At 50.7% G+C, this 23898-nt stretch overlaps 2 protein-coding genes across 3 annotated transcripts in view; one reads left to right on the top strand and one right to left on the bottom strand.

The window, feature by feature from the left end:
• ACBD6 (acyl-CoA binding domain containing 6) overlaps nt 1-4592 on the bottom strand; it is an 82640-nt gene extending 78048 nt beyond the window's left edge. The window contains exon 1 of the mRNA XM_005490221.4: nt 4342-4592. Within this exon, the coding sequence (XP_005490278.1) occupies nt 4342-4539 (198 nt within the window). The 5' untranslated portion in view covers nt 4540-4592. The remainder of the gene's footprint in view (nt 1-4341) is intronic.
• Nucleotides 4593-21238: 16646 nt separating this feature from the next.
• The window catches only part of XPR1 (xenotropic and polytropic retrovirus receptor 1), a 112447-nt gene continuing 109787 nt past the window's right edge, over nt 21239-23898 (top strand). Inside the window, exon 1 of one of the 2 annotated variants that reach the window (XM_074546397.1) lies at nt 21239-21653. In XM_074546397.1, coding sequence (XP_074402498.1) covers nt 21585-21653 — 69 coding nt within the window. In that variant the 5' untranslated portion in view covers nt 21239-21584. The remainder of the gene's footprint in view (nt 21654-23898) is intronic. The other variant, XM_074546398.1, reaches the window with a different exon arrangement.

The raw sequence follows: 23898 nt of genomic DNA on the forward strand, positions 1-23898 counted from the left end.
CTGAGAGCTGAAGGTCAATGACATTCAGAAGAGGGAGAGATGCTCAGAGATGTGTTAATGCTGTTCACCATCCCCATCCACCTTCAGCTGCTGCTCCACACTTTGAGATTCTCCTCACACCTTACTCCATGACTGGAGTCATGACTGTTCTCCCACCCTGGTGGTGGTTAAATGGTTCTTTGCTAATTTTTCTGCCAATATATTTATACAGCAGGGTGTTCCAGCCAAATATTCCTACCTGATTGTAAATCTTGTGAGGTGACTTGTATCTGCAGCCTCCCTACGGAGCAATAGCAGGAACAGAACCTCCATGGACAGCAGGACTGTACACAAGCCAAGTAAACTAAATTGCTTTTTCAACACAGCAATTCCTGCCTGTTCCTGTCCACAGCTCTGTCCCAACCCGTGGGAAAGCCCTGACTGAAAATGGGGTGTAAGGCAGGACAAGCAAACACCGACCAGAGAAGGAGGGGGCATGATGACCAAGGGATTGCATGTCCCAGAGAGAGTGACAACCAAGTCAGTGCCATGGCTCTGGGAGCTGCAGGCAGGAATTCCTGTGCTCAGGGCAGGCTTGTAGCATCACATCCTGTTGTCTTATATATTACAACAGTTCTATTATCATAATATGTTGTCTTATATCTCAAGAGTTCTATTATCATTGTGGTGCAAGGATTCCATATCCTCAGAGTTTCATACCCCCTCAATGTTTCTCATAGGCAGGTCCTCTAAGCACTGACTGTTCCTGGTCCTTGCAGCATCCATCTGACTCCAGATCCCACCAATCCATTCTCTAATGCCACTTGTTCTTATTGGCTACAGGTGTGGCCTGTTCCTAATCTTTAGGAATTGGTTCCAGCTGCAACTCGTTGGGGGACAAGATTACATTCTACATTACCTTCATTTATCCACACTGTCCCCCCCTACAACATCCCACAATACTCAAAAGATATCATGCAAAATTGGGGTTATATCCTTGAGCCCACCCTGGGAGACTGTACAGGCCCCATTTTGCCATCAGCAGTGGATTTCCAGCTTGGAAATCACATTTCCATGGACACATCTTCCTCCTGGCAGGGCAGTTTTCCCAGCCCAGTAACTTCCAGTGAGTTGTGGATCCCATCCCCTATTTAAATCAGCACTGCCACACTGGTCTCCATTGCTGCACCTTCTGAACCTCAGATTTTTACATCCTCCCCATGATGGGCAAGTGCTCCCTTCACTTCACCACAAGGCCCAGAGCAGTGATTTGCCCAAAGCCACACAGAAAGTAGTGAGAGGGGAGAAAAATCAGTCCCAGTCCAGAGCCTTATGGACTAGTCTGTTCCTCCTGTTGTGGGGCAGAGTCATAAACTCAGCAACATCTTCTAAAAACCTCACTGGAGGTGACAACTAAGCAATTCCCTTATTTTCAGGTCTCTGACACATAAACAAAATCAGAGAGAAAAGTAATAAAATCCTGAAATGGCCTCCAATAAAAGGTAATAAAATTGAAGGAAAATGCCTATATACCCAAACAGTTTGAAATAAATTACATACAGTATTTTAACAGAGAGCTCAGCTGTTACTGTCACCTCTTTTATGACGATGCTGTATCTTAAATCAAAGCCTTCAGTGACACAAAACACTAAACTGGGAAAAGACAAGGATGCCAAATCAAGGACAGTGGACAGATCTGAGTCAGCACCTTTTGTGTGCCAGCAATTCCACCATCCACGGGGGTAATATATTAGCAGCTCGTTATGCATCCTGATGTGGCTGCTGTAATTAAACACAGAAAACTTGCATTAAACACCCTCATTTTGATTTAAAGCACAAAATGCTGCAAAACTTAAAGTTAGCAGGGCATCACCCTGCAGTTGCTGTGCTAGCAAGCCTCTCCCATCTCCAGTGCCAGCACTCTGTAACAGGGAGGGCACCTTTCTCAACTCACAGAAATCCAGAGGCCGAGCACAGCCTGAAACCAAGGAGCACAAAGGAACCTCCTGGCACATCCTGGCTGCCCAGGGACACAGGAGAAGGAAAGTGCCCTGCTCTTCTCAGTGGAAAGCAACTGGAAATCTGTGCTGACAAAGTGTTAATTGTCAGCTTTTCCTGACTTGTATCAAAACTCTTGTGAAACAGCTTCTATTTTTGCAGTTTTTAATTTTAAACTCCTTATTGGTCTCACAGAGCTAACACCAGGAAACCCTCTGTAGTCTGGGGACAATCATGAGCTGACAAGCAAGCAATCCCTTCCCATTTCCACCTAGGACAGTCTCAAAGCATTTGAAACAGAGCAAAAAAAAATATTTTATTTGCAACAAGCATCCTGAGAATACAGACAAAAATTATAGAAAAGACCCCTTTTTCCTCCCATCCTGGGCATGGCAAAATTCTCCTTGTATTTATTTTTCCAACCCTCATTTTTCTCAGAAGGGAAAGAGAAACCTGCAGTCCTGGTTAAGCACTAAGCACAGTCTGAAAACAAAACCTCACGTGACCAGGCTGCTTTTAACATAATTACTGGTTCACAAACCACAGCCTGCGAGCTGCCAGCTTAGGGGATAATTAAATATTGCACTAAAAAATTGAGAGCACTCACACATGACAGTAGTAGGGCACAGGTAATCCATGTGGGAGGAACATACATGGAAGATGTGCACACCCAATTCTGTCTGTGCATCCAAATGAGTGGGATTCAGTTCTCAGGCTGAGGCAGCACCTCTTGCCCCACCTGAGCCACAGAATCAGAGTGGTTTGGGTTGAAAGATCATCCAGCTCCAACCCCCTGGCATGGACAGGGACACCTTCCACCACAACAGGCTGCTCAGGCTCCATCCAGCCTGTATTTGCAGTTTTATTCTTTCATATTCTGGGTGTAACAGCAGTTTTGTGTTTCTCAGAGTTAAGTGATTGTTACACTCCTTTCCAGTTGTTGCTTTGTTTGGTTGTTTTCATGTAACTTGTGCCACAGGAGCAGGAAGAAGCTACATTGTGTATTCCAACAGGATGCAGCCCATGGCTTGCTCAGCTCACGCAGCCTGAAGGGGAAATGGGGGCTGTGTGCAAGGTTACCCCCAGAACCAACCAGCTCTCTAATTTCAACCACCCTGGGCTCTGCCAAAGCCAAACCACAGGATCATTAACTGGGGAAAAGACTTCCACAATCATTCAGTCCAACCTTTGGCCAAACACCACCATTCCCACTAAACCACACAGCAAAGTGCTGCTTCTGTTTGGATTTTGAACATTTCCAGGCATGCTCACTCCACCACTTCCCTGGGCAGGCCTTTCTTTGCCCATTCTTTCAGGAAAGAAGTTTTTCCTAATATCCAACCTGGACCTCTGCTGGCAGAACTTGAGTCTGGTTCCTGTTCAAAGGATGTAGCATCAAAGCCACCTGCACTAAATGAAGGTGAGAGGCGAGGCACAACCACCAGGGTGATGGATTCACAGAATATTTGGTTTGGAAAAGAGATCACAGAGTCCAACCTTAGACTGACCACCACCTTGACCACCAGACCACGGTGCCAAGGGCCACATCCAGTGATTTCTTAAACACCTCCAAGAGCAGCGACTCCATCACCTCTCCTGGGCAGCCCCTTCCAATGCCTGACCACCATTCCAGTGAGGAACTCTTCCTGAACTGCACCTGGTCCAGCTCAAGGCCATTTCCTTTTGTCCTGTCACATGTTGCTCAGGAACAGAACCTTCACCTGGCCACAACCTCCTCTCAGGGGCTGTAAAAAGCAACAAAGTTCCCCCTGAACCTCCTTTACTACAGACTGAGCCTCCCCAGCTGCTCCTCACCAGAGTGGTGCTCCAGCCTCTTCCCCAGCTCTGTTCCCTTCCCTGGACTCGCTCCACCACCTCAATGTCCTTCCTGAAAGGAGGAGTCCAAATCTGAGCCCAGATTTTGAGATGCAGCCTCACTCATGCCCAACACAGGGGGTCTCTCACTGCTCTGGTCCCGCTGGAACTGAACATTTCTCATCTCTGTGTTATTTACCACCTCTCACACCACGGCTTATACAGCCCGTGGCCTTCTCGGTGCTGTCCACCACCATCACCGCCAGCTCCTGTCCCGCTGGGGCACTCCCCAACCACTCTGACCCCGAATTCCCCAAATTCCGGGGCCTCTGTCCCACCGGGCTCCATCCACCCCCGCCGCCGCTGTCCCGCAGGGAAACACCCCCGCTCCTCCATCACCCCGGCACGCAACTTTCCTCCTCGGCACCGCTGCCACATTTTGGGCCGCAGCCCCTGTGCCCACGGCCCCGGAGAGCCCCGGCCCGACCCCTCGGGGCACCGCTCCGCTCTCGCCCCCCGGCCCGGCCCGCTCAGCCGGTCCCGCCTCACCTGCTTGTAGCGGGCGTACAGATAGAGCAGCTGCTCCTTGCTGGCGGCGGGCAGCAACGAGGGCAGCCGCTCGGCCGCCTGCTCGAAGAGCGCGGGCAGGTCCCGGTCCGGCAGCGCCGCGCCCGTGGCCGCCGCCTCGGAGCCCGAACTGAGCTCGCCGCCGCTCCCGCCCGCCGCCGACAGCGGGGGCGACGCCATGGCGGCCCGCGCCCGCCCCGGTCCGCCCCGCAACGCGCTCCCCCGCCGCGCCTCGGTACGCGCGCCCGCGCCGCCCGCGGGAAACGCGCGCCAAGCACGAGGGTTCCGGGCGGCCGCGGATCCACGTGTCGGCGAGCGGCGATATGACGGGGAGTGACAGAATGGTTTAGGCGGGGTAAAACCTCCGAGATCATCGAGTCCAAACGTTCCCCTCAGCAGTGCCAACATGTTCACCACTAAACCGGATCGCCAGGTGCCACATCCAACCGTTCTTTGAGAGCTTACAGGGATGATGCTTGCCCTGGGCAGCCTGTTCCAAAGACTCACCACTCTTTCCACATAAAAACTTTCCTATTACGAAATCTAAACCTCTCCTGTAGCAACTTGAGGCCGTTTCCTCTCACCCTGCCGCTTGTTACCGGGGAGAAGAGGCTGACACTGAGCTCATTCCACCCTCCTGTCACGGGGTTGCAGAGAGCGAGATGTCCCCTGAGCATCCTCAGCTTGCTCAGTCGCTTCTCACCAGAATTCTGCTCCAGCCTCTCCCCCAGCTCTGTTCCCTTCTCTGGACTTGCTCCAGCCTCTCAATGTCCTTCTTGAGCTGAGGGACACAGAACTGGACACAGGATTCAGGGTGTGACCTTCCCCAGGTTAAGGGGGAGGCTCTCCAAGCCCATCCAGCCCCACTCCCCGCCACGGCCGGGGACACCTCCCGCTGCACCAGGGCGTTCCGAGCTCCATCAGCCTGGCCTTGGACACTCCCAGGATGAACAGCTTCTCAGGGAAATCCTTCCCGCCCCTCAAAACCCCCTTTGCGCCCCGCTGCCACCCGCGTCCCGGGGCTGCCGCCGCCGGCTCCTCCTCGCCATCATCTTCCTCCTCCTCCTCTTCCTGCCGGGACCACTGGAGGGCGCTCGCGGGCCACTCCGGGATGGTCCCGGCGAGCGCGGGGCGAGTGCGCGGGACACCGGGCCCGGTACCGGCCGGGATCCCCCGGGACACAGTGCCCGGTATAAGCCGGGATACCCCGGGACACAGCGCCCGGTACCGGCCGAGGTTATCCCCGAACACAGCGCCCGGTACCGGCCGGGATCTTGCCGGGACACGATGTCCGATCAGCCCGGATGAAGCCGGTGCGCGATGTCCGGTGTGAGCCGGGCTCCTCCCGGGATGCGAGGCCCGTGTTCCCCCGGGATGCGGTGCCGGGTTCCCAGGGGTGACGCTGCTCTGTCCTGCCCGGGGGTCCCTGCCAAGAGCCATCCCAAAGGCTGTTTATATTTTAATTTTATATTATTTTATATTTTATATTTTATATTTTATATTTTATATTTTATATTTTATATTTTATATTTATCCCGGGATCTGCTTCGGGCAGAAAGTTTCGCTCTGCCGTGCGCAGCTGCCGAGTCCCGTCTCCCTCCTTCCTCCACCCCCGGCCCCGGCGAATGGAGCCCCGAGAGCCCCGAGTGCCCCTGGCCCGCTCCGTGCTGCGGGGGTCTCGGTTTTGGGGTCCCTGGGTCACCCCGAGGCGCTGGGTGGGGGTGAGGGTGAAGATGCTCCCGCACATGCCGTGGTATTTCCATGGGGGGTCTCCCAGCCAGATCCGACTCACACAGAGGATAGAGAATATCCTGAGTTGAAGGGGCACACAAGGATCGTGGAATGCCCCTCCCGGCCCTGCACAGCCCCGGGAGTCACACCATGTGCCTGAGAGTGTTGTTCAGATGTTCCTTGAGCTCTGTCAGCCTTGATGCTGTGGCCACTGCCCTGGGGAGCCTGTTCAGTGCCCAACCACGCTCTGGTGAAAAACCTTTCTCTAAAATGCAGCCGAACCCTCCCCTGACACAGCTCCGTGCCATTCCCTCCGGGCCTGTCACTGTGATGCTCCAGCTTGCTGCCTTGGCTCTGCTGGGGCTTCTTCCACTTCTAAGAAAAGCCTCTGGCACCCAGTGAGGCTGTGAAGAGGCTCAGAGGAAAATAAGCCAACCTTTTCCATTCAGCAGCCTGAGAGCAATGCGTGCACCCACTTTCCCATCCATTTTCCAGAGGAAAATGCAGGAGCTGTAGCAAAAAAAGACATTCCATGAGCGGCAGGAACAGCCTGGCTCTTGTGCCCTTGCTCTCTTAACAACCTCACTATACATATAAAATAAATGCTGTAATTCTATTCTATTCTATTATATATATTAATATAATATGTATACACATATCTAATATGTCTAATATATCTAGTATATATTATATATTGTATATTATATTCTGTATATTATGTATATTACTTTATATAATATATTATTGTATTTAAATATATATTATATATTATATATTATATATTATATATTATATATTATATATTTTATATTTTATATATAGAGAATAATATAATATAATATATATTAGATATATTATGTTATATTATATTATATTAAGTATAAATATATAGTATAAATATATAAACTATTATTTATACTAAAAATAATACTATTTTTTTATATTTATACTATATAAAACTATTTATTTATACTAAAAAAGAATTAATTTTTATTATTATAACATTATTATAAGAGATGAAATATTTTAAAAGTTAAAATATCATAAACAATAAAATTATTATTGAATATTATTATATTATGGTATAAATTTAAATTTATTTTTAATTTTAATTTTTTTTTATTTTAATTTTTTTTATTTCTCGTGGTCCCACCGCTCCCTGTTCGGCTCCATCCAGCAGTTCCAGCCCGGCCCCACCGGCGCTCCGGGGCATCCCAAGGTGGCTCCGGGGCATCCCAAGGTGGCTCCGGGACAGCCAGGCCGGGCTGGCAGCTCAGAACCCGCCTGGAGCAGCTGGGGAAGGGCGAAAAGCGCTCTCAGGAGCTAAAGCGGAGCGTGCAGCCTTCACATCCTCTGCGCAGCGTCTCCATGGTGAGAGAGGCCTCCCTGCCCCGCCGAGTTCCTTCTCTAGAGCACTGACAGCTCCTACCCGCTCTCTTTCACTTCTTCCTTGCCTTTTTATTTTCTTTTCTTTTCTTTTTTTTTTTTTTTTAAGAGGGTCTCGTGCTTCCTCCCACCTCCTCTCTCCGGCAGGCGTGGGAGCAGGTTTGGTGCAAGGTGCCCGTGGAGAGGCTGGTGTGGAAATGCTGATTTTGGGGATACTCGGCACAGAGTGCTACTCCTGCTCTGCTGGATGATGTGGATGTCACTGCTGGCTCCCAGCAGCCTGGGACAGACTAGGATGGAGCCCAGCCCTTCTGATGGATGCAAACATGAGGGGGTGAGGGCTGGGAGAGCCCCCAGTCACCCCAGCATGGGCAGCTCAAATTCAGCCACTCCCCCAGCCCTGGCTGCAGAGCACCCAAAACCAGAAGTATTATTTATTACAAACACCAAGCACTAAAATATTCATGCAGGGCTGTGTGTGTGGGTCTGCCCCAGGTACCACGCTGGGACAGCAAAGACACAATAACAGGCTGTGACCTGCAGTGCCAAGCAGGGAAAAAATATCCCTGCATAATTATCAGATCCATCCTGCTGGTCAGCCTGTCATTGTCCCTGTGCAGAGGGCAGAGGCCACCACACACACCAAGCCTGAAAGCAGCATCTGAAAGGATCCCTGCGAGCTGAGCTATGATTACTTTTTTTTCTTTTCCCACAACAAAAGGAGAATGAGGCAATTAGGAGCTGGTTGGTTTGTAGACATGCCTTTCACTGTGGGAGACACCTGAATTTGGAGGAGGAGCAGGCTGGGCATGTGTGTGGCTCCCCAGGGTGAGTGGCACAGGGAGCCAGTGGCACTCTACTCCTGTGACACATGTCTGATGCCTTGTCAAGGCTGAGCTAGACCACAGGCTGGACAGAGCTAAAGAATAATGATAGAGATTTTTTAAAGGCCTCAATGGATCCACCTTGGGCAGCACAAGAGCCCAGCCAGGGCTGCACCCAAGATGGACCCAAAATGGTCACAAAAAATGAACAACTGGTCACGAGGTCTCTCACTTTTATAAGTTCTGCTCCGTTTGCATACTGGAGTTAATTGTGCAATTACAGCTCCAGCCCATGCAGTCCCATCCTTCTTGGTTTTCTCTCTTCAGTCCACTTTATTTATTCTCTTTGGCCTGAGATTTGGATCATTTGTCCTTGGTCCCCAGCTAGAGCTGGAGTTGTTTTGTCTCCCTGCTCTGTGCGCAGAGCTCACCATCCCCTCACAGGAAGCCCAGACCCACACACTAAAGCAGCACAGAATCTGGAAAATATAAGAGCTCAAACCTGAGACATCACATCAACCTGGCAGAGCTGCTCCTGTGGTTAATAAATGTCCCCTCCTGTCCCCTGGGCTCCTCCAGGCTACCCATTGCACATGTTCTCATCCTGCCTCTCTCCTTTTCTTTTTCCCTCATCACTTTTTGGGTGATTTGGCACCAATGTCCCACGGGGAGAACCCTCCTCCCCGTTGTGCCTCCCACCATCCTCCTGCCAGGGCATGAGGGACTCACTCCTGCCTGAGCCTTTGCCAAACATCCCTGCAGGGCACCGCCAAGCCCTGTCAAAGCCAGCAACCGCACACCCTGCCTGTGCAGGGAGCCCGTTGCTGCGTGGGTGGCAGCTGCCTGCCAAAGCCATTTCTTGGCAGAACACGAGGTTAATGGCTGAGAACTTTTTCCCTGGCCCCCAAGATGACAAATTCCTCACACTGTGAAAACCCAAGCTGTGCCAGTTTGGGGCAGGCAGCGCTCGGGTGCGATGCCTGGGGCTCTGTGCTTTACCCCACCTTCTGTTCCACGCTGTGACCACCTCATGTATCTGCTCTTTGTCCTATTCCTGTTTTGGTGGCTCCCCAAATCCCACATGTTTTGTGCAGAAGGCAGAGCCCAGAGCACAGAGCTCTGCATTGAGCAGAGCCACCCTCCTTCCCTGGCTGGAGCACTGCAGGGCACTGTGTGCCTCTGATTTCCTGTAGGAATATTGATTTTTTACATCTGTTGCTACACAAATCACAGCTCCTGGCTCACCTTCACCCCTGCAGGGGGAGAGGGAGGAGGGGGGACAACCACTGAGCTCTGCCCCTTTCCTCTGCACTCACTGCTTTAGCAGAGATAAAACCCCTGCTCCTTCTTCCCCTGTGCATCCCCTCTCAGCAAGGCACAGCAAATGCACAACTCAATCAGTATTTCTGGGAACCAGCACCTGCTGTAGCAGCCAGGACCCCACAGCATGGCCCTGGTTTCCATGAAATGGAAATGGAGTCACAGGAAAGCAAAATTCAATGCTGGCTAGGGAAGAGGTTAAACAAAGAACTGAGGTCTCTGCCCTGGCATTAGCCAGGCCCCCTCTCATGCATCACCTCCAAGGAGTCTGGCTCTGTGGCACATTTTCCCTGCATTTGTTAAAGCAGCAGGGCCATTTGTTTGTGTGTAATAAAGGGAGTCCGGGAGAAAAAATGTGCAATTAGCACATCCATCATATAGGTTTTTTTAGATATCAATAAAACATCGATCCCCTCCTTCCATAAATTCCTGCGCCGTGCTGAATACAAATCAGGAGCAATGCATAACCCCCCTCAGAGGTGCATAAATCTGCCTTCTCCTGGCATATCATTAAACCTCTGATGGAAAAACTCCTCTGGCAGGTGCTGAGCACTGGTCCCCAAGCATGCCCCAAGCCCTGCTGGGCTGACATCAGCACCAGTGTGGTTGCAACACAGAGGTTCAAAGGTTGCAGCTGGAGCTGAGCAAATAGTGAATCTTTCTGTGGAGAGAGATATCTCAGCACTGAGTCCTTTTGGTTTGGTGCAGCTAGGTGAAATATTGTGTGCATTCTGTTTTCTAAATGGAAATGAAAAGGAGAAATTTTGGTTTGGTTGAGCTAGAGTGTTTTGTTTGGTGTGAAGCAAACACAAAAAAAAATCTTTTTGTTTCATTTCATTCAGCCTCCTGCTTCTTCTATCTTTTTTTTTTTTTTTTTTTTTTCCCTTTTCCAGCAGGAAAATCTGTCTGTTTGACCTGGAGGGTCAGAGGAGACCTTACTGCTCTCTATAACTCCCTAAGAGGAGGTTGTTTGCAGGTGGAGATCAATCTCCACTCCCAGGTTGCAAGAGACAGGACGAGAGGAAATGGCCTCAAGCTGCACTAGGAGATGTTCAGGTTAGGTATAAGGAAAAATTTCTTCAGGAAAAGAAGACACTGGAATAGGCAGCTCAGGGATGTGGTGGGGTCACCACACAACAACCACAGCAGAGCCCTTAGCTGTGGAACAAACCCCACTGTGTTATTCACCGAAAAGAGCAAAGGAAAAAGTCACTTATTATGTGAGGGGTTTTTCAGCAGGATAATGATGAAATTTAGCTCAATATGGAGGTTTCAGTTGCCCAGAAACTGTGTAGATAAGACAGAGCTGAGGTGTTCAGCAGGAAAGCTCAGCTGAGGCTGCCACTTCCACATTCCCTGCTTCTTGCCAGCTCCCCCTTGGCTCACATTGATGAATAATTTGTCACTGCTAGACTTTACCTTGTTAGAAGGTTAATTTAGTACTTCATTATACTATATTATATTAAAGAATACTATACTATATTATACTAAAGAATACAGAAAGGATACTTACTGAACACTGAAAAGATAATAATAAAAACTCATGACTCTTTCCAGAGTCCCGACACAGCTTGGCCCTGATTGGCCAATGAGTTAAAACAACTCACACTGGAGTTTAATTAAGCAGTCACCTGTGGGTAAAACAGTCTTTAAACACACTCCACATGAGCACAACTCAGGAGAAGCAAATGAGATAAGAATTGTTTTCTTTTTCTCTGAGGCTCCTTGGCTTCCCAGGAGAGAAACCCTGGGTGAAGGGATCATGTCCAGGGAATGTGAATGCCACAAATCCCCTGTCCTCTGTCTTCTCCATGGAAGTGAACACCACCTGATGAGCTTTCCTTACACCCTGCATCCCTCCCCAAACCCTCCTTGCTGGGGGTTACCCCCATCCCACATTTTTCCCCAAGCCCTCCCTGAGCGATCCCTGCATCCCTGTATGTGACAAGGTCCATTCTGGCAGGGATGCAGCTCTGGAAAAGCTGCTCCTGGTGCTGGCTCTGCTCTTCCCCAGCGTGCAGGGATGGAAGGGAGTGCCTGTAATTGCAGCTGTCAGGAGGAACAATCACAGTGCTGCTGTTATAAATGGCTCCAGCCTGACTTTTACTTACAGATTTCCCTCACGTGATGCCACGAGTCGCACAAGATAAAACCTGCACCACAGAAGAGCAATTGCACCTTCCAGCTCTGTGCAGGGGGATTTATGGCTCGTTTTGGCTGTGAAATAGAGCAGGAATGGTGTGTTGGGGAGTTTTCTTTTCATGGACAAGACAGGGTTATGTTCTTTAAGTTTTATTTGCAGCATCAGCCTCATTACATGGCTGAGACAATAGAAATATGGCAAAGTACAACCAGCAGCAGCTAAAGATTTCTTTGTTACAGAGCGCTTCAAAAACTTTCTAGCCAACAGCACATTGCTAAAAATTCCAGACAATTGTTTCAGCCAGTTACTAAAGGCACACATACACCTGCTTCACACAATGCTTGCTTGTCTGCTTTCTACTAACAGTACATGATACACTAGTTCTGAGTTTTCTATTCTTTCTATTTCTAAAGCCCACTTTTCTCAACTTCCTCAAAATCTTCTTACCTTTACTATTTCCCACAGCATGGCTTGGGCTGCAGGTCAGCATGCCCTGGTGGCTCAGAGGAAGGAGACACCCAGTGTCCCCTCCATGTCACCATTCAGTGGCCCCTGTTAGCCAGGAAAGGGTTTTAGGCTAATTCCTGCCATGCTTGTGAAAATGGTGATGATGTCTGGAGACAGAGAGGATCTGCAGGGCATGGGGCTCTGGCTGTGAGGGTGACCCTTGCCAAATCTGCTGGCATTGCCTGGAGGCCCTGAGAAGTGCCAGGGGGTTCCAAATAGGTGTGGCTGGTTCCAGGGCTCATTCCTACGGTGAGGACAAAGCCAGGCTGCCATCAGAGACCCCAGCTGAGCACAGAGCTCCAGCACGGACTGATCCAGAGCTGGGATGGGAGCCCAGCTGATGAGCTGCCCTCTCTCTCTGCCCTGGTGGCACAAGGACCTCTGGGATACATCCCTACTTGCTTCAAATGATTCTTTCTGATCTGACATCTGTCCTGAGGCTGCAGGACCTGGAGTTGCATGTTATGGTACCTGTGGATGGTTCACACTCAGCCCTGGTGCATGAGGGAATGACCCTGAGATATGTGGTTCCTTCTCCAGGCCAAATGAGACTCTCCAGGGAGGAACAGCCAGCCTAATGCTGTCCCAGGAGCTGTCCCAGTGACTGGGGCACAATGTCTGGCACCTGCAGCCCACTGGGGACACCAGCAGGAGCTGAGAACCCAAGAATGCTCAAGCTGGGCAGGGTCAGGCCAGCTTTGGCAGGAGCAGCTGTGCTTTCCCTAAAACCACAGGATCATTCAGGATGGAAAAACCTCTAAGACCACTGGGTCCAACCACTAACTCAGGACTGCCTTGTTCACCATTAAACATGTTCCTAAGCATCACATCCACACTTTTTTTGCACAATTCTAGGGACCATGATTCTACCACTGACCTGGTTTACCTGTTTCTTTCTTCATTTCAGTGAAGAATTGTTTCCTAATATTCCATCTAAACCTCCTTTGCAGCAACCTGAGGCTGTTTCCTCCAGTCCTGTCATAGGGGAGAAGAGATTACTCCCATCTGGCTATATAACCTCTGACCACAGCCCTTGCAAATAGTAAGCCTGTGGCCTTTCATGCACTTTGATAAAGTCCAGAGGTTGTTAAAAAACCCACAAAGCTATTTCCAAAATCTCCTAGGTAGTCCAGCCAGCTTTAGAAGGCTCTGCCACAGCTATCACCACACACCTCAAGCTCTCTGGCACTCAACTTTTTGTTGCCATTACTGACAGGCTGGATAAGGGACACAAGTTCAGTGCGGAGAATTGCAGTGACAATCCTCCAGCATGTAGCAGCTCATGGTGTCACACATGGGCATGGGCTCTCACACATGGCATGTCCTTTTCTGTGTCACAGGGGTGGCACAGGAAAGAGAGGTTCCCTCAGCTTTTTAATTGTGTTTTTGGCAGCTTGGTGCCTGCAGCATCGATGCACCAAGTGCCAATATTTCCTGTTTCCAGCCTGCTGTGACTCTGGTGTGACAGTGGCATTGGCTGTGTGACCCAGCAGCAGCTCCATGGGTGCTGTTTCTTGTCCCAGGTTGTTGGGGCAGATGAAACAGGAAAGCCTTATAAATATGATTGCCTGGCAAAAGATTTTGAGAATATAGAAACTATAAACGAGATTGAAAGGAAAGCAAGCTTTGAGATGCCTCAGTTACTGAACAACTGGAAAACAATGGTGTGGCCAGCTGAAGGTGATCCCCTTTTGATGGAACAACACCCTCTGCTTGCAGCCAGGCCCAAGGGTCAGAGCAGACCCTGCCAGCCTGGCAGAAGGGGCCCAAAGAGGAGTTTTTAGGGTTTAAAATGTAACACAGTACGGTAATGTAATGATTCTTATAGACTGTATGTAAATGCTATAGGATTTGTATATTGTACTAGATTGGTTAGTGACAATTGGAATATCCAACACAGAAGATGATTTATGGTGTTGTAACGGGAACTTCGCTCTCTTACCTCTTGTCTCTTAGCTCTTGCCTTTTACTCTCTTACCCCTTTTACTCTCTCATGCTTTTGCTCTTTCACCCTCTCATCCTCTCTCCCGCTCTCTCCTCTCAGGCCTGCTCTGAGCTGTGGCTGGCAGCTCCCAGCAGGGCCCTGCACCCAGGCCCTTTGCAATAAACCACAAATTCCATGACCTGGCTGCAGAGATCTCTGCTCTCCACCCATCCCAACCATGCTACCCCCATCAATCCTACACCAGGTCACCTCCTTTCTTGCTGTTTGGTGGGTTTTCCTTCACTCCCCTCACTCTCCCTGGGAAAGGGCCAGCAGTCAGGATGGCGAGGCAGGGCCGTGTTTAAACAAGGCAGGTGAGGTTGGTGCAAACAGGACAGGAATGGTCCCAAGGCCACCTGGCACTTCACCAGCCCCTGTCCCCTGGAAAGCATCCCAAAGGGATAAGGGTCTGTGTCACCATAGGACATGAAACAACATGAGCTCATACACTGCTGCTCTCAAGGTGAAGAAAAGGGAAGTTTATTTTCTGACTCTAACATTTACAGTTTTCTAAAAGTGACAGTGGATTGGAGGGTGAAAGCGCCGCCTCTCCAATGACACTGGACAAACCAAATTTTTTTACTTCTATAAAAGAATGCAAAACAATGAGTTATTTACAGAAAGTGTGTAAAAAAAAAAGTTTGCTACAAGAATGTAAACAACAGAAGGCTTAGAAAATCTTAAAAAATCAGAGTGACATGTCTGTGCTGTCCCAGAGCATGGTGGGGCAAACTACGGACACGGTGAGGGGCAGCAGGCACAGGCTCCTTTCAGCTTCAGTAGTGCAGCAGTCCCAGGGCTGCATCAGGGAGGTTGGAAGCACTTCCCAGGCTCTCCTGGAAGCAGCCCAGGCAGCCCTGGGGCTTGCAGGAAGCAGCTCTTATTCCTTCTCTAATTTTAGACCTTTTCAGCGCGTTCGGTTTTCTTAACCACTGGTCAGCTGCCATCTTCTCACACAAAGCAAGCGTGCATAAATTAAAGCAGGCACACACATATATGCGGCTTGGAAAACATCCAGGAGCAATCACTTACACACCAGGGAAGGGTGTGAAACCCCCCATCTGCTCCGGGATTGAGGCAGCACAGAGGGATGAGCCCTGGCACGGCTCCCGGGGCACGCTGCCCTGCTGGAAACCCCAGGCAGGGGCACTGATGCACTGGGAGGAGGGGTGATTCCACATTCCCTGGCCTGGATTCCAGGCAGGATGCTGCTGTGACCTCAGCAGAGAGGAGGGGATACGTGTGAGCCTCCAGGAGCTGCTGCCTGTGTGAGTGAGCCCAGGAAAGGTGACCCAGGGCAGGGGCAGCTCTGCTCCCAGCACAGGGCACACTCCTGGAAAAGGAGTAGCTCTTTTCCCCTTAAGAGCTTAAATGAGAGATGCAGGACTCCAGGTGGCTCTTTAAAATGTAGTTTATTCTATCTAAGATGTCACACCACTCCAGGGTGGTGGGTGACAGAGCTGTGCCTACAGCTGTCAGCTCCAGGCCTGCAGACCCTTAGTTTAGGTTACAATGCATTATACACTTTTCTTTTGGTTACATTGCATTATAGACTTTTCTTTGCTGAGCATCTTCATACAGTAGAACCAATCTATACCTTAACTCTTACCTATAGCCTATCATAACTACTATAATTACCATATTCATGTTACTGTTTTCCAATCACTAAAAGTCAGTACATTACAGTTTAAACTAGAAGTTGTTTTTCAGTTTTCTTGCAGTGGAAGAGTCTGAGACTTTTTTTCTACTTGCAACTTTGGTGACTTGTTTGCCTGTGCTATCTTTTGCTTGGTAAAAACATCTTGTTTGAAGTGAGTTTATCTTTTGCTCTAAGTCATAAAAACCCCTTCTAACTAACACACTCTTTGCCTTCTTAGTTATCTAGTAAGACTGGCTCAACAATTATTTTCTTCTATATCAAAACTTGCTTTCATTTCTATTCTTTCAACAGACTCTACATTTAAAAATCTTTCTGCTAAGCATCCATATCTGTGAGACTTTCTTGTCAAATTTTCACCCTTCCCAACAGCCCCTGTATCTGGATCCCTGAGTGCTTCAGCAGCAGCCAAACCCACTGATGGGTTCCCAGTCAGGGTGATGTTGTTGGGATTGTAACATCAGGTGTGTGGATGCTGGAAGAGCCATGCATGGGACAAATCCTGCCTTGAGGAGAGCAGGGTGGGTGATATGCAACTCAGCAGGGCATGGTTACTGCCCTCAGACCCACATCTGCCTGAGCTGCCCCATCTCTGTTGGGAATTTCGAGTCCATATCCCCCTCTTTGATGAACTCAAGCTAGAGCAGTAAGTTATAACAGGGTGGGAAATGTTTCATTTGCACATATGCCTGCAAAGGGGTCACTATCTGAACACAAAGAGTTGGTATTTTTCACAGCATCAGATTTATGGTAAAAAGCCACAAATAGTAGATTTTATATTATGCTTTTCCCACCCTGGCAGAGAATGACGTGAATTTAGAAACACAGTAGATGTGAAAAACAAAGAAGAGGAGAGGAGAGGAGAGGAGAGGAGAGGAGAGGAGAGGAGAGGAGAGGAGAGGAGAGGAGAGGAGAGGAGAGGAGAGGAGAGGAGAGGAGAGGAGAGGAGAGGAGAGGAGAGGAGAGGAGAGGAGAGGAGAGGAGAGGAGAGGAGAGGAGAGGAGAGGAGAGGAGAGGAGAGGAGAGGAGAGGAGAGGAGAGGAGAGGAGAGGAGAGGAGAGGAGAGGAGAGGAGAGGAGAGAAGAGAAGAGAAGAGAAGAGAAGAGAAGAGAAGAGAAGAGAAGAGAAGAGAAGAGAAGAGAAGAGAAGAGAAGAGAAGAGAAGAGAAGAGAAGAGAAGAGAAGAGAAGAGAAGAGAAGAGAAGAGAAAAGAGAAGAGATAGAAAGCAGCAGACAGAGACAGCTATAGAGCTACAGAAGTGTTAATGGATCAAATTCAGCCAGTGGGCAAACTGACCCTGCTGCATCCAAGGTGGAGGAAAGCACAGCCCCTCCTGGCAGGTCTCATCCTGAAACAGGGATGAAAGCATCATCCTGCCGACCTTGGAAAATCTGCAGAAGCTGCCAGGGCAGTGTGTGGAAGAGGATGGATGGGTACTAACATCCCTGCCACTGGAATCAGATCAATCCAGTGCATTATGATGTTCCTCCTGGCTTTAAAGAACTCCCTGCAGCAGCTCACCTGGCAGTATGAACACCCTGACCTATCCCAGTGGATTGGGCTGCTCCCAGTGTGACCTTGTGCACTGCCTCTTCCCCGGGGTCTGGGACCCCCCAGCTCCTGGTGCTCATCATCACACCCTCGTGCTCTGCCAGCAGGGAGAGGAAATGTGAGAAAAATCAATGGCTGCAGCTCAGGCTGCCGAGGGATTTGTGCATTTTTGCACTGGGAAATCGGATAGATCGACCCCGTTCCTCAAGATCGCCATCGATGGAGCTGATGATGGGAGGGCTCGGGGCTGGGGGTGTCCAGCCCAGGGCTGATGCTCTATTGATCCCTGAAGTCAGGGCAGCCTCTCTCGGTGTGATTTACTCAATTCCCTTGTTGTTCCACATCAAGCTTGCTCCCAACCTGCTTTTAATTCTGTATTTATTTGTTCCCGGTCTTCTTTGCCAGGCAGTGGCAGCGAAGCCTCTGGATTGTCCTTCTGGAGCAGGAATCACCACATGGGCAGGGTAGGGCAATGAAGGATGCAAAGAGCAGCCTTTGCTCCTCCTGATGCCTCCCCACCAAGGCTGGGACATGCTGCTGCTCCCAAAACCCTGGGATTTGGCATAATTTCTCCTGTTTTTAGTGGAGAGTTGACTTTATCTTCTCAGATCCCACTGATACTAAACAACAAGGGAATTTTGTAAATCACACTGATCCCCCTGACCCCACAGTCCAGGCTCAGCAAATCCTGCTCTGCTCATGGAGCCGGGGAAGGTCGTGCTCCTAAAGCATTTCCTCCCATGCCAAACTGATCCCCTAAATATCCAGGCTTTCTTAAAATTCTTTGCCTGGGGAGAAGGTGGGAGGAGGTCCACGAGTTTCCTGCATTGTCTCCTGTGATGGAAAACCCTCCTCTTTGTGATTTTATCAATGCCAGTAAAGCAAATTTTCCCTCGGCAAGACTCTCTTTTCTAAAGCCTTTTTTGAAGACTCCTTTTCCCCAGCGATGCAGAAGCTTTAAAAGTATAATTATATATTTTAAAAAAATCCCACCATGCTATTTATAAATTATTCTATATGCTCCCAACAAAGCAAGTGCCAGACTGCACTGGCGGAAAGCCCACTCCGGCTTCTCCTTGCTTGCTTTCAAAATGCAAATAACACTGCTTCTATGATTTTTTTTTCCCTAAGTACAACAGCACGGGGGAAATCACAATGCAAACTCTTTCCTGGAAAAAAAAAGAGAGAAAGAGATGAGGAAAACATGGCAGCCTTCTGCAAGGGAGGTATGGGGAGTAGATACAGACCTAAGGTACAGAGACTGGGATGCAAATTTGAGCAGTGGAGAGGAGATCCAGACCCAAGACTAGGATTTTTTGGGACAGGCATCCCTCCTCAGTGCTGCCTGGATTCCCCCTGCCTGCCCTCCACCCAGCTGTAGGCAGCAGGCAGTAGAGAGAATGAATAGTGGAGGCCTTTTCTCTTTCATTTAAGGCTTCTCCTTGCCCTCTCTCCCTTCCTGCATTCCTCCCCCAAGCCTGGATATGCTGAGCTGAGAGTTTTGAAACCTTTAGAGGAGTTGGAAAGCGCCAGGTCCCAGCAGAGCAGTGAAACACGAGGATGCTCAGTGTGGTCCCAAGGGGTGTCTGATAACGGGAGGCAGGGATTTGCCAATCAGATATTTGAATGGAGCTGTTTCTACAGGGCAATGGTGAGCAAAGAACACAGCCTCTTCTCTGCCTCCCCTGTTACCATCTGTCTTCGTTTAATGACAAAAAAAAGCATTTATTGATATAAAATAAATAAAGAGAAGTGGGTGGAGGGGGGGATCACTGGCTATTTTCCATTACAAAATTTGCCAGCTGTCGTATCAGAAGACATTAATTTATTATACACCCCAGCACGTATTCCAGGCAATGCCTCCCGCAAATAACAAAGAGAATATTTATCTCTTAATCCCCTTTTCTGCCCCCCTGCTGCAAGTTATCTCCGGGAGCCCGCCAGCATCCAAAGGCTCGGGGCTGGAACACCGCAGCTCCTCTGGGCTGGAGCAGCTCAGCCACAGGGCAATGTTATCGGGCACGGCGATAGCAATGCCAAGGTGAGGCATTGAAAAGCAGATAACAATGCCAAGGTGAGGCATTGAAAAGAGATAACAGTGCCAAGGTGAGGCATTGAAAAGCCCATAACAATGCCAAGGTGAGGCATTGAAAAGCCGGTGACCTGCGAAATGTAAAGTCAAGCTGCGGCACCGCGCCGGGGCCAGCGCAGGGCAGGCTCGCTGTGAGGCGTCGCAGCAAGGGCACCAAAGTTCTCTGCTCGTTAAAGGCTTGGCTGCAAACATAATTAAGAGATGCTATCGGCGAGCGGCAGGCGAATCTCAGCCCTCGCAAATCACGGATTCCCGGGGATCCTGCGACAGGAGCCCCGTAAATCTCCCCAGCGAACGAGCTCGGCAGGCGGCAGGGGAGGGATGGAGGGATGCTCCGGCTGCCAGGGAGGGACCTTGTGGTAGTGGGGAAAAAGCTAAAAAGTGTCACACCAAAGGCTGGGAGGCTTCAAGGAAACCAAAATTGATCCACTGGGGAGGGGCAGGGTGAGGGCCACTGAGAATCCTTGGGATAGCCAAGGGTTGCAGCCCCGTTGGGAGCGGCTCCAGTTTGGTCCATCGGGCCATGATCCAGTGGGTACCAAATTCCCAACCCCAGGGGTGTCTGTATGGGGAACACACGGCCCTGTGCAGGTGGGTTTGCTCCAAGAGCTGCTCTGGAGTCCCTGCTGCCCCTGTCCCAGCCCCACATTGATGGGCAGCATAAGGGCAAAGGAGGTGGAGATCATGCAGCTTTTGGAAAATTTTCCTGTTCCCCTCCTGCCCCTTTCTTTCCCCCTCTTATCTTTTTTTTCCCTTTTCTCCTGGTCTTTTGTGGCCTGTCAGCCCAGCTTCCCTCCTCCCTCAATGCTTACTCTTACTCTTTCCTGCACTTTCTCCTACTCTTTCCCCCATCTTCACCCCTGTTCTCTGTCTTTCCTCTCCTTGATGCCTCCCCATCCTGCCACTTCTTTTTCCCCAAGCGCACCAACTCTCCCTGCTACACTTCTCCCCTTCCCATTTCACCTCATCTCCACCTCATTCCCTTTCCATCACATCGCTTCCACATTTTATGATGTACCAATTTCATCCCATCCTACTCCTTTCCCAATCCTATCCCTGTTCCTGGCCCCATCCCACTCCCATCCCCATCCCAATTCCCATTCCCATTCCCGTCCACATCCCATTCCCATATCCATCCCCATTCCCATCCCAATTTCCATTCCCATTCCCATCCCAATTTCCATTCCCATTCCCATTCTGATTTCCATTTCCATATCCATCCCCATTCCCATTCCAATTTCCATTTCCATTCCCATTCCCTTTCCCATCTCACCCCCATCCCCAGCCCCATTCCCATCCCCGTTCTCCATTCCCATCCCCATCCCTGTTCCCATTCCCATTCCCATCCCAATTTCCATTCCCATTCCCATCCCAATTTCCATTCCCATTCCCTTTCCCATCTCACCCCCATCCCCAGCCCCATTCCCATCCCCGTTCTCCATTCCCATCCCCATCCCCAGGCAGTCCCGCATTCCCGGGGCTGTCCCGCCCATCCCAGGGGTCGCGGGCGCCGCTCCCGCGCCCCAGACCCGACCCCAGGCCCGCGCGAGCCGCGGCGCCCCCCGGCGGCGGGCGCGGGAACGGCGCCTCCCCGCGGGGCGGTCCCGAGGCGGTGCCGGGCGCTGCCCCCGCCCCGGGCCGGCGGTACGGCGGTGCCGAGGGCGGGCGGGCGGTCCCGGGGCGGTGCCGGGCGCAGGCCCCGCCCCGCGGCGGTGGGCGGGCGGCGGTGCCGGGGCCGCGCGGTGCCGGTGCCGGTTGGCTGCGGGCGGTGACGGCGGGAGGCGGTGGCGAACATGGCGGCGGCGGCGGCCGAGGAGGCGGCGGCAGCGGCGGGGCGGCGCTGAGGAGGCCCGAGGCGGGCTGAGGAGTGGCGGGGCGGGCGGGCGGGGGCCCATGTGCGGTGGCGGCGGACCCCCCCCGCCCCCCACTACCGACGCCCGTTCGCAGCCAGGCGCCGCCGAGGCGGCTCTGCGGGCGCGGAGCGAGCGCGGCCCCGGCCCGCCGGCGGCGGCGGCGGCAGCGGCGGCAGGATGAAGTTCGCCGAGCACCTCGCGGCGCACATCACCCCCGAGTGGCGGAAGCAGTACATCCAGTATGAGGTACGGCCTCGGGCAGCGCTGCGGGCGCCGGCCCCGGCCCCCGCGCCTCACGGTGCCCGCCGTGCCGCGGGGCGGTGCTGCTGATGGAGAGGCAGCGGGTGCGCGTCCGCCGCGGCGGGGAGGCTGCGGCTGAGGGGCAGCCCTGGCTGTCCCGCTCGCTTAATTAGTGCGTTAATTACCGCCCGTAACCTCTTGCCGGCGGACAGAGGTCGCGGCACACGCTCGGTACCGCCAGCCCCGGCGGGCGCTCAGCACCAGCGCCGGTTCCCGGAGGAGCGGTGACTTTGAGAGCTCCCGGCCTCACAAGGGCGATCCCGTTGCGCTGGGCAGCTCCCGGTGCCTTCCCTGCCCTGCCGGGGCCACCGCCACGGCGCTGGGCTCCCCGAGACCCCCTAACAGAGCTCCAAACCCCCGTCAACTCCCCCGAGCTCCCCAAAACAGGCTCCAAACCCCCATCAGCTCCTCCAAGCCCGTCAAAACGGGACTCCAAACCCCCATCATCTCCCCCAAGCCCGTCAAAACGGGGCTCCAAACCCCCATCAACTCCCCTGAGCCCCACAAACCAGGGCTCCAAACCCCCATCAGCTCCCCCGAGCCCCTCAAAACAAGGCAGCACACCCCCACCAGCTCCGGTTTTATGACAATTTTTAAGTAAGGCTCTGCAGCTCGCGGTTTCGCACTCCAGTCGGGGCGTTTATGAGCACTGTTTGCAGCAAGTTCTGCTGCATTAATCGTGAATTATCTGCAGAACACGGCTTTTTTTTTGGGCTTTATCGCGCCAGCCTGCTAAAGGTCACGCCGATTGCTTCGTTTCAGATTTATCACACCGATTCTGGGCTTGCTTGGAACTGGACAGAGCTGGGGGGTGGTAATTTGTGGTAAAACCATTTCCTATGTCAGTGTCAGCAGTAAAAGTGGCAGGTGCCAGCGATGTCTTTTCCACAAGTAATAATTAAATCTAGACAACGGAAAGCTGATTATAGGACAGCCATGATCAGCAAAACTTCTTGACTGATTGACTCAGTTAAAACCACGCAACATTTGTTATTCTTTGAGGGCCTGTAATTTCTCCCTAGGATTATAACAGCAATTTATTTGTGCTATCTGTATTAATCTGTTTGCATTTGCAAGAAAAACCACATTTATCTTAGCTTGCTTTGTTATAATGTCGAGCTTGAGAAGTTTATATCTATCCTTTTCACTCTTCCTTTGTTTCCCTTCACCTGCCTGCAGAGGAACGGATGTTTGAATAAAAACTGCACTTGGGTTTGGCTTTACAACAATATTGTGATCTCCTTGAATGATGTGGAGAGCTAGATGGCCAAATAATGCCATCAGTCTTTGAGGAGGAGGGAAACCATTGTCTTGATAAAATAAAGGGCCAGCTTAGTTCTGCATCGTGTCTCTAATGGGTTATCCCTGGGAGACTTGTCTTCTGCTCCTGAAAAAAGAAAACTTGGGTATCTTCCTAAGAGCAGCTTTGGAGGTGGGAAATAAAAGGGTGAAAGATCTGTCTGCATGCTGAGCAAACAGCTGTGGAGAGAGGGGAAGGAGACCCAGTGAACTACGACACCCTGATTAATGTGTGAGGAGCTCTGCTGCTCCTCGGCCACTGTTTTCATTATGGGAGGTTAATTTTCAGCTGTTTTAACTAGGGCACTATCATTATGTCATTCTCCCTTCCTCCAGCCCACTTTCAAATGTATATTTCAGTCAAAACAACTTCCCCTCAAGTTGTTACTCTTTCTAATCACAAGTAATCTCCCCCTTGGATAGACAGCTTAACGTGGAGTGAGGGAAAACACAAACCTCACCTTGCCTTTCAGTAACAACTTTCAAACTCTTTGTTTGCCTTGTTGCAGCTGGCTGGATGTGAGTCAGCCTCCTGCTCATGCATATTACAGTGATGGAGTAGCCTGGCATTTATTATTCAGTGACTGGTGGTCGTGTGGGTGCAGTGCATAAAAAGCCCAGCACTGCCTCCATTTACTTGTTGATTATACCTGAGGCAAAAAGCACCCAGCTCTCCTTTGTCCAGAAAAAAATTCCCATTGTTGATCAGCAGACGTGAGGTTAAACTTTGCCTGTGTTACTTGTGTGCAGTGCTGCTTTTAGAAGGTGTCACAGTAACTTTTAAAACACTATTTGTGTATTTTAATAGTGTTGTATTGTTTCTTCACCTCACAGTTTATATCTTTTTAATTAATGCAGGAAACACCCTCTCAGAGTGAGAGGTCTTCTTGGG

Source organism: Zonotrichia albicollis, chromosome 8, assembly GCF_047830755.1.
Source record: "Zonotrichia albicollis isolate bZonAlb1 chromosome 8, bZonAlb1.hap1, whole genome shotgun sequence".
NCBI classification, from domain to species: domain Eukaryota; kingdom Metazoa; phylum Chordata; class Aves; order Passeriformes; family Passerellidae; genus Zonotrichia; species Zonotrichia albicollis.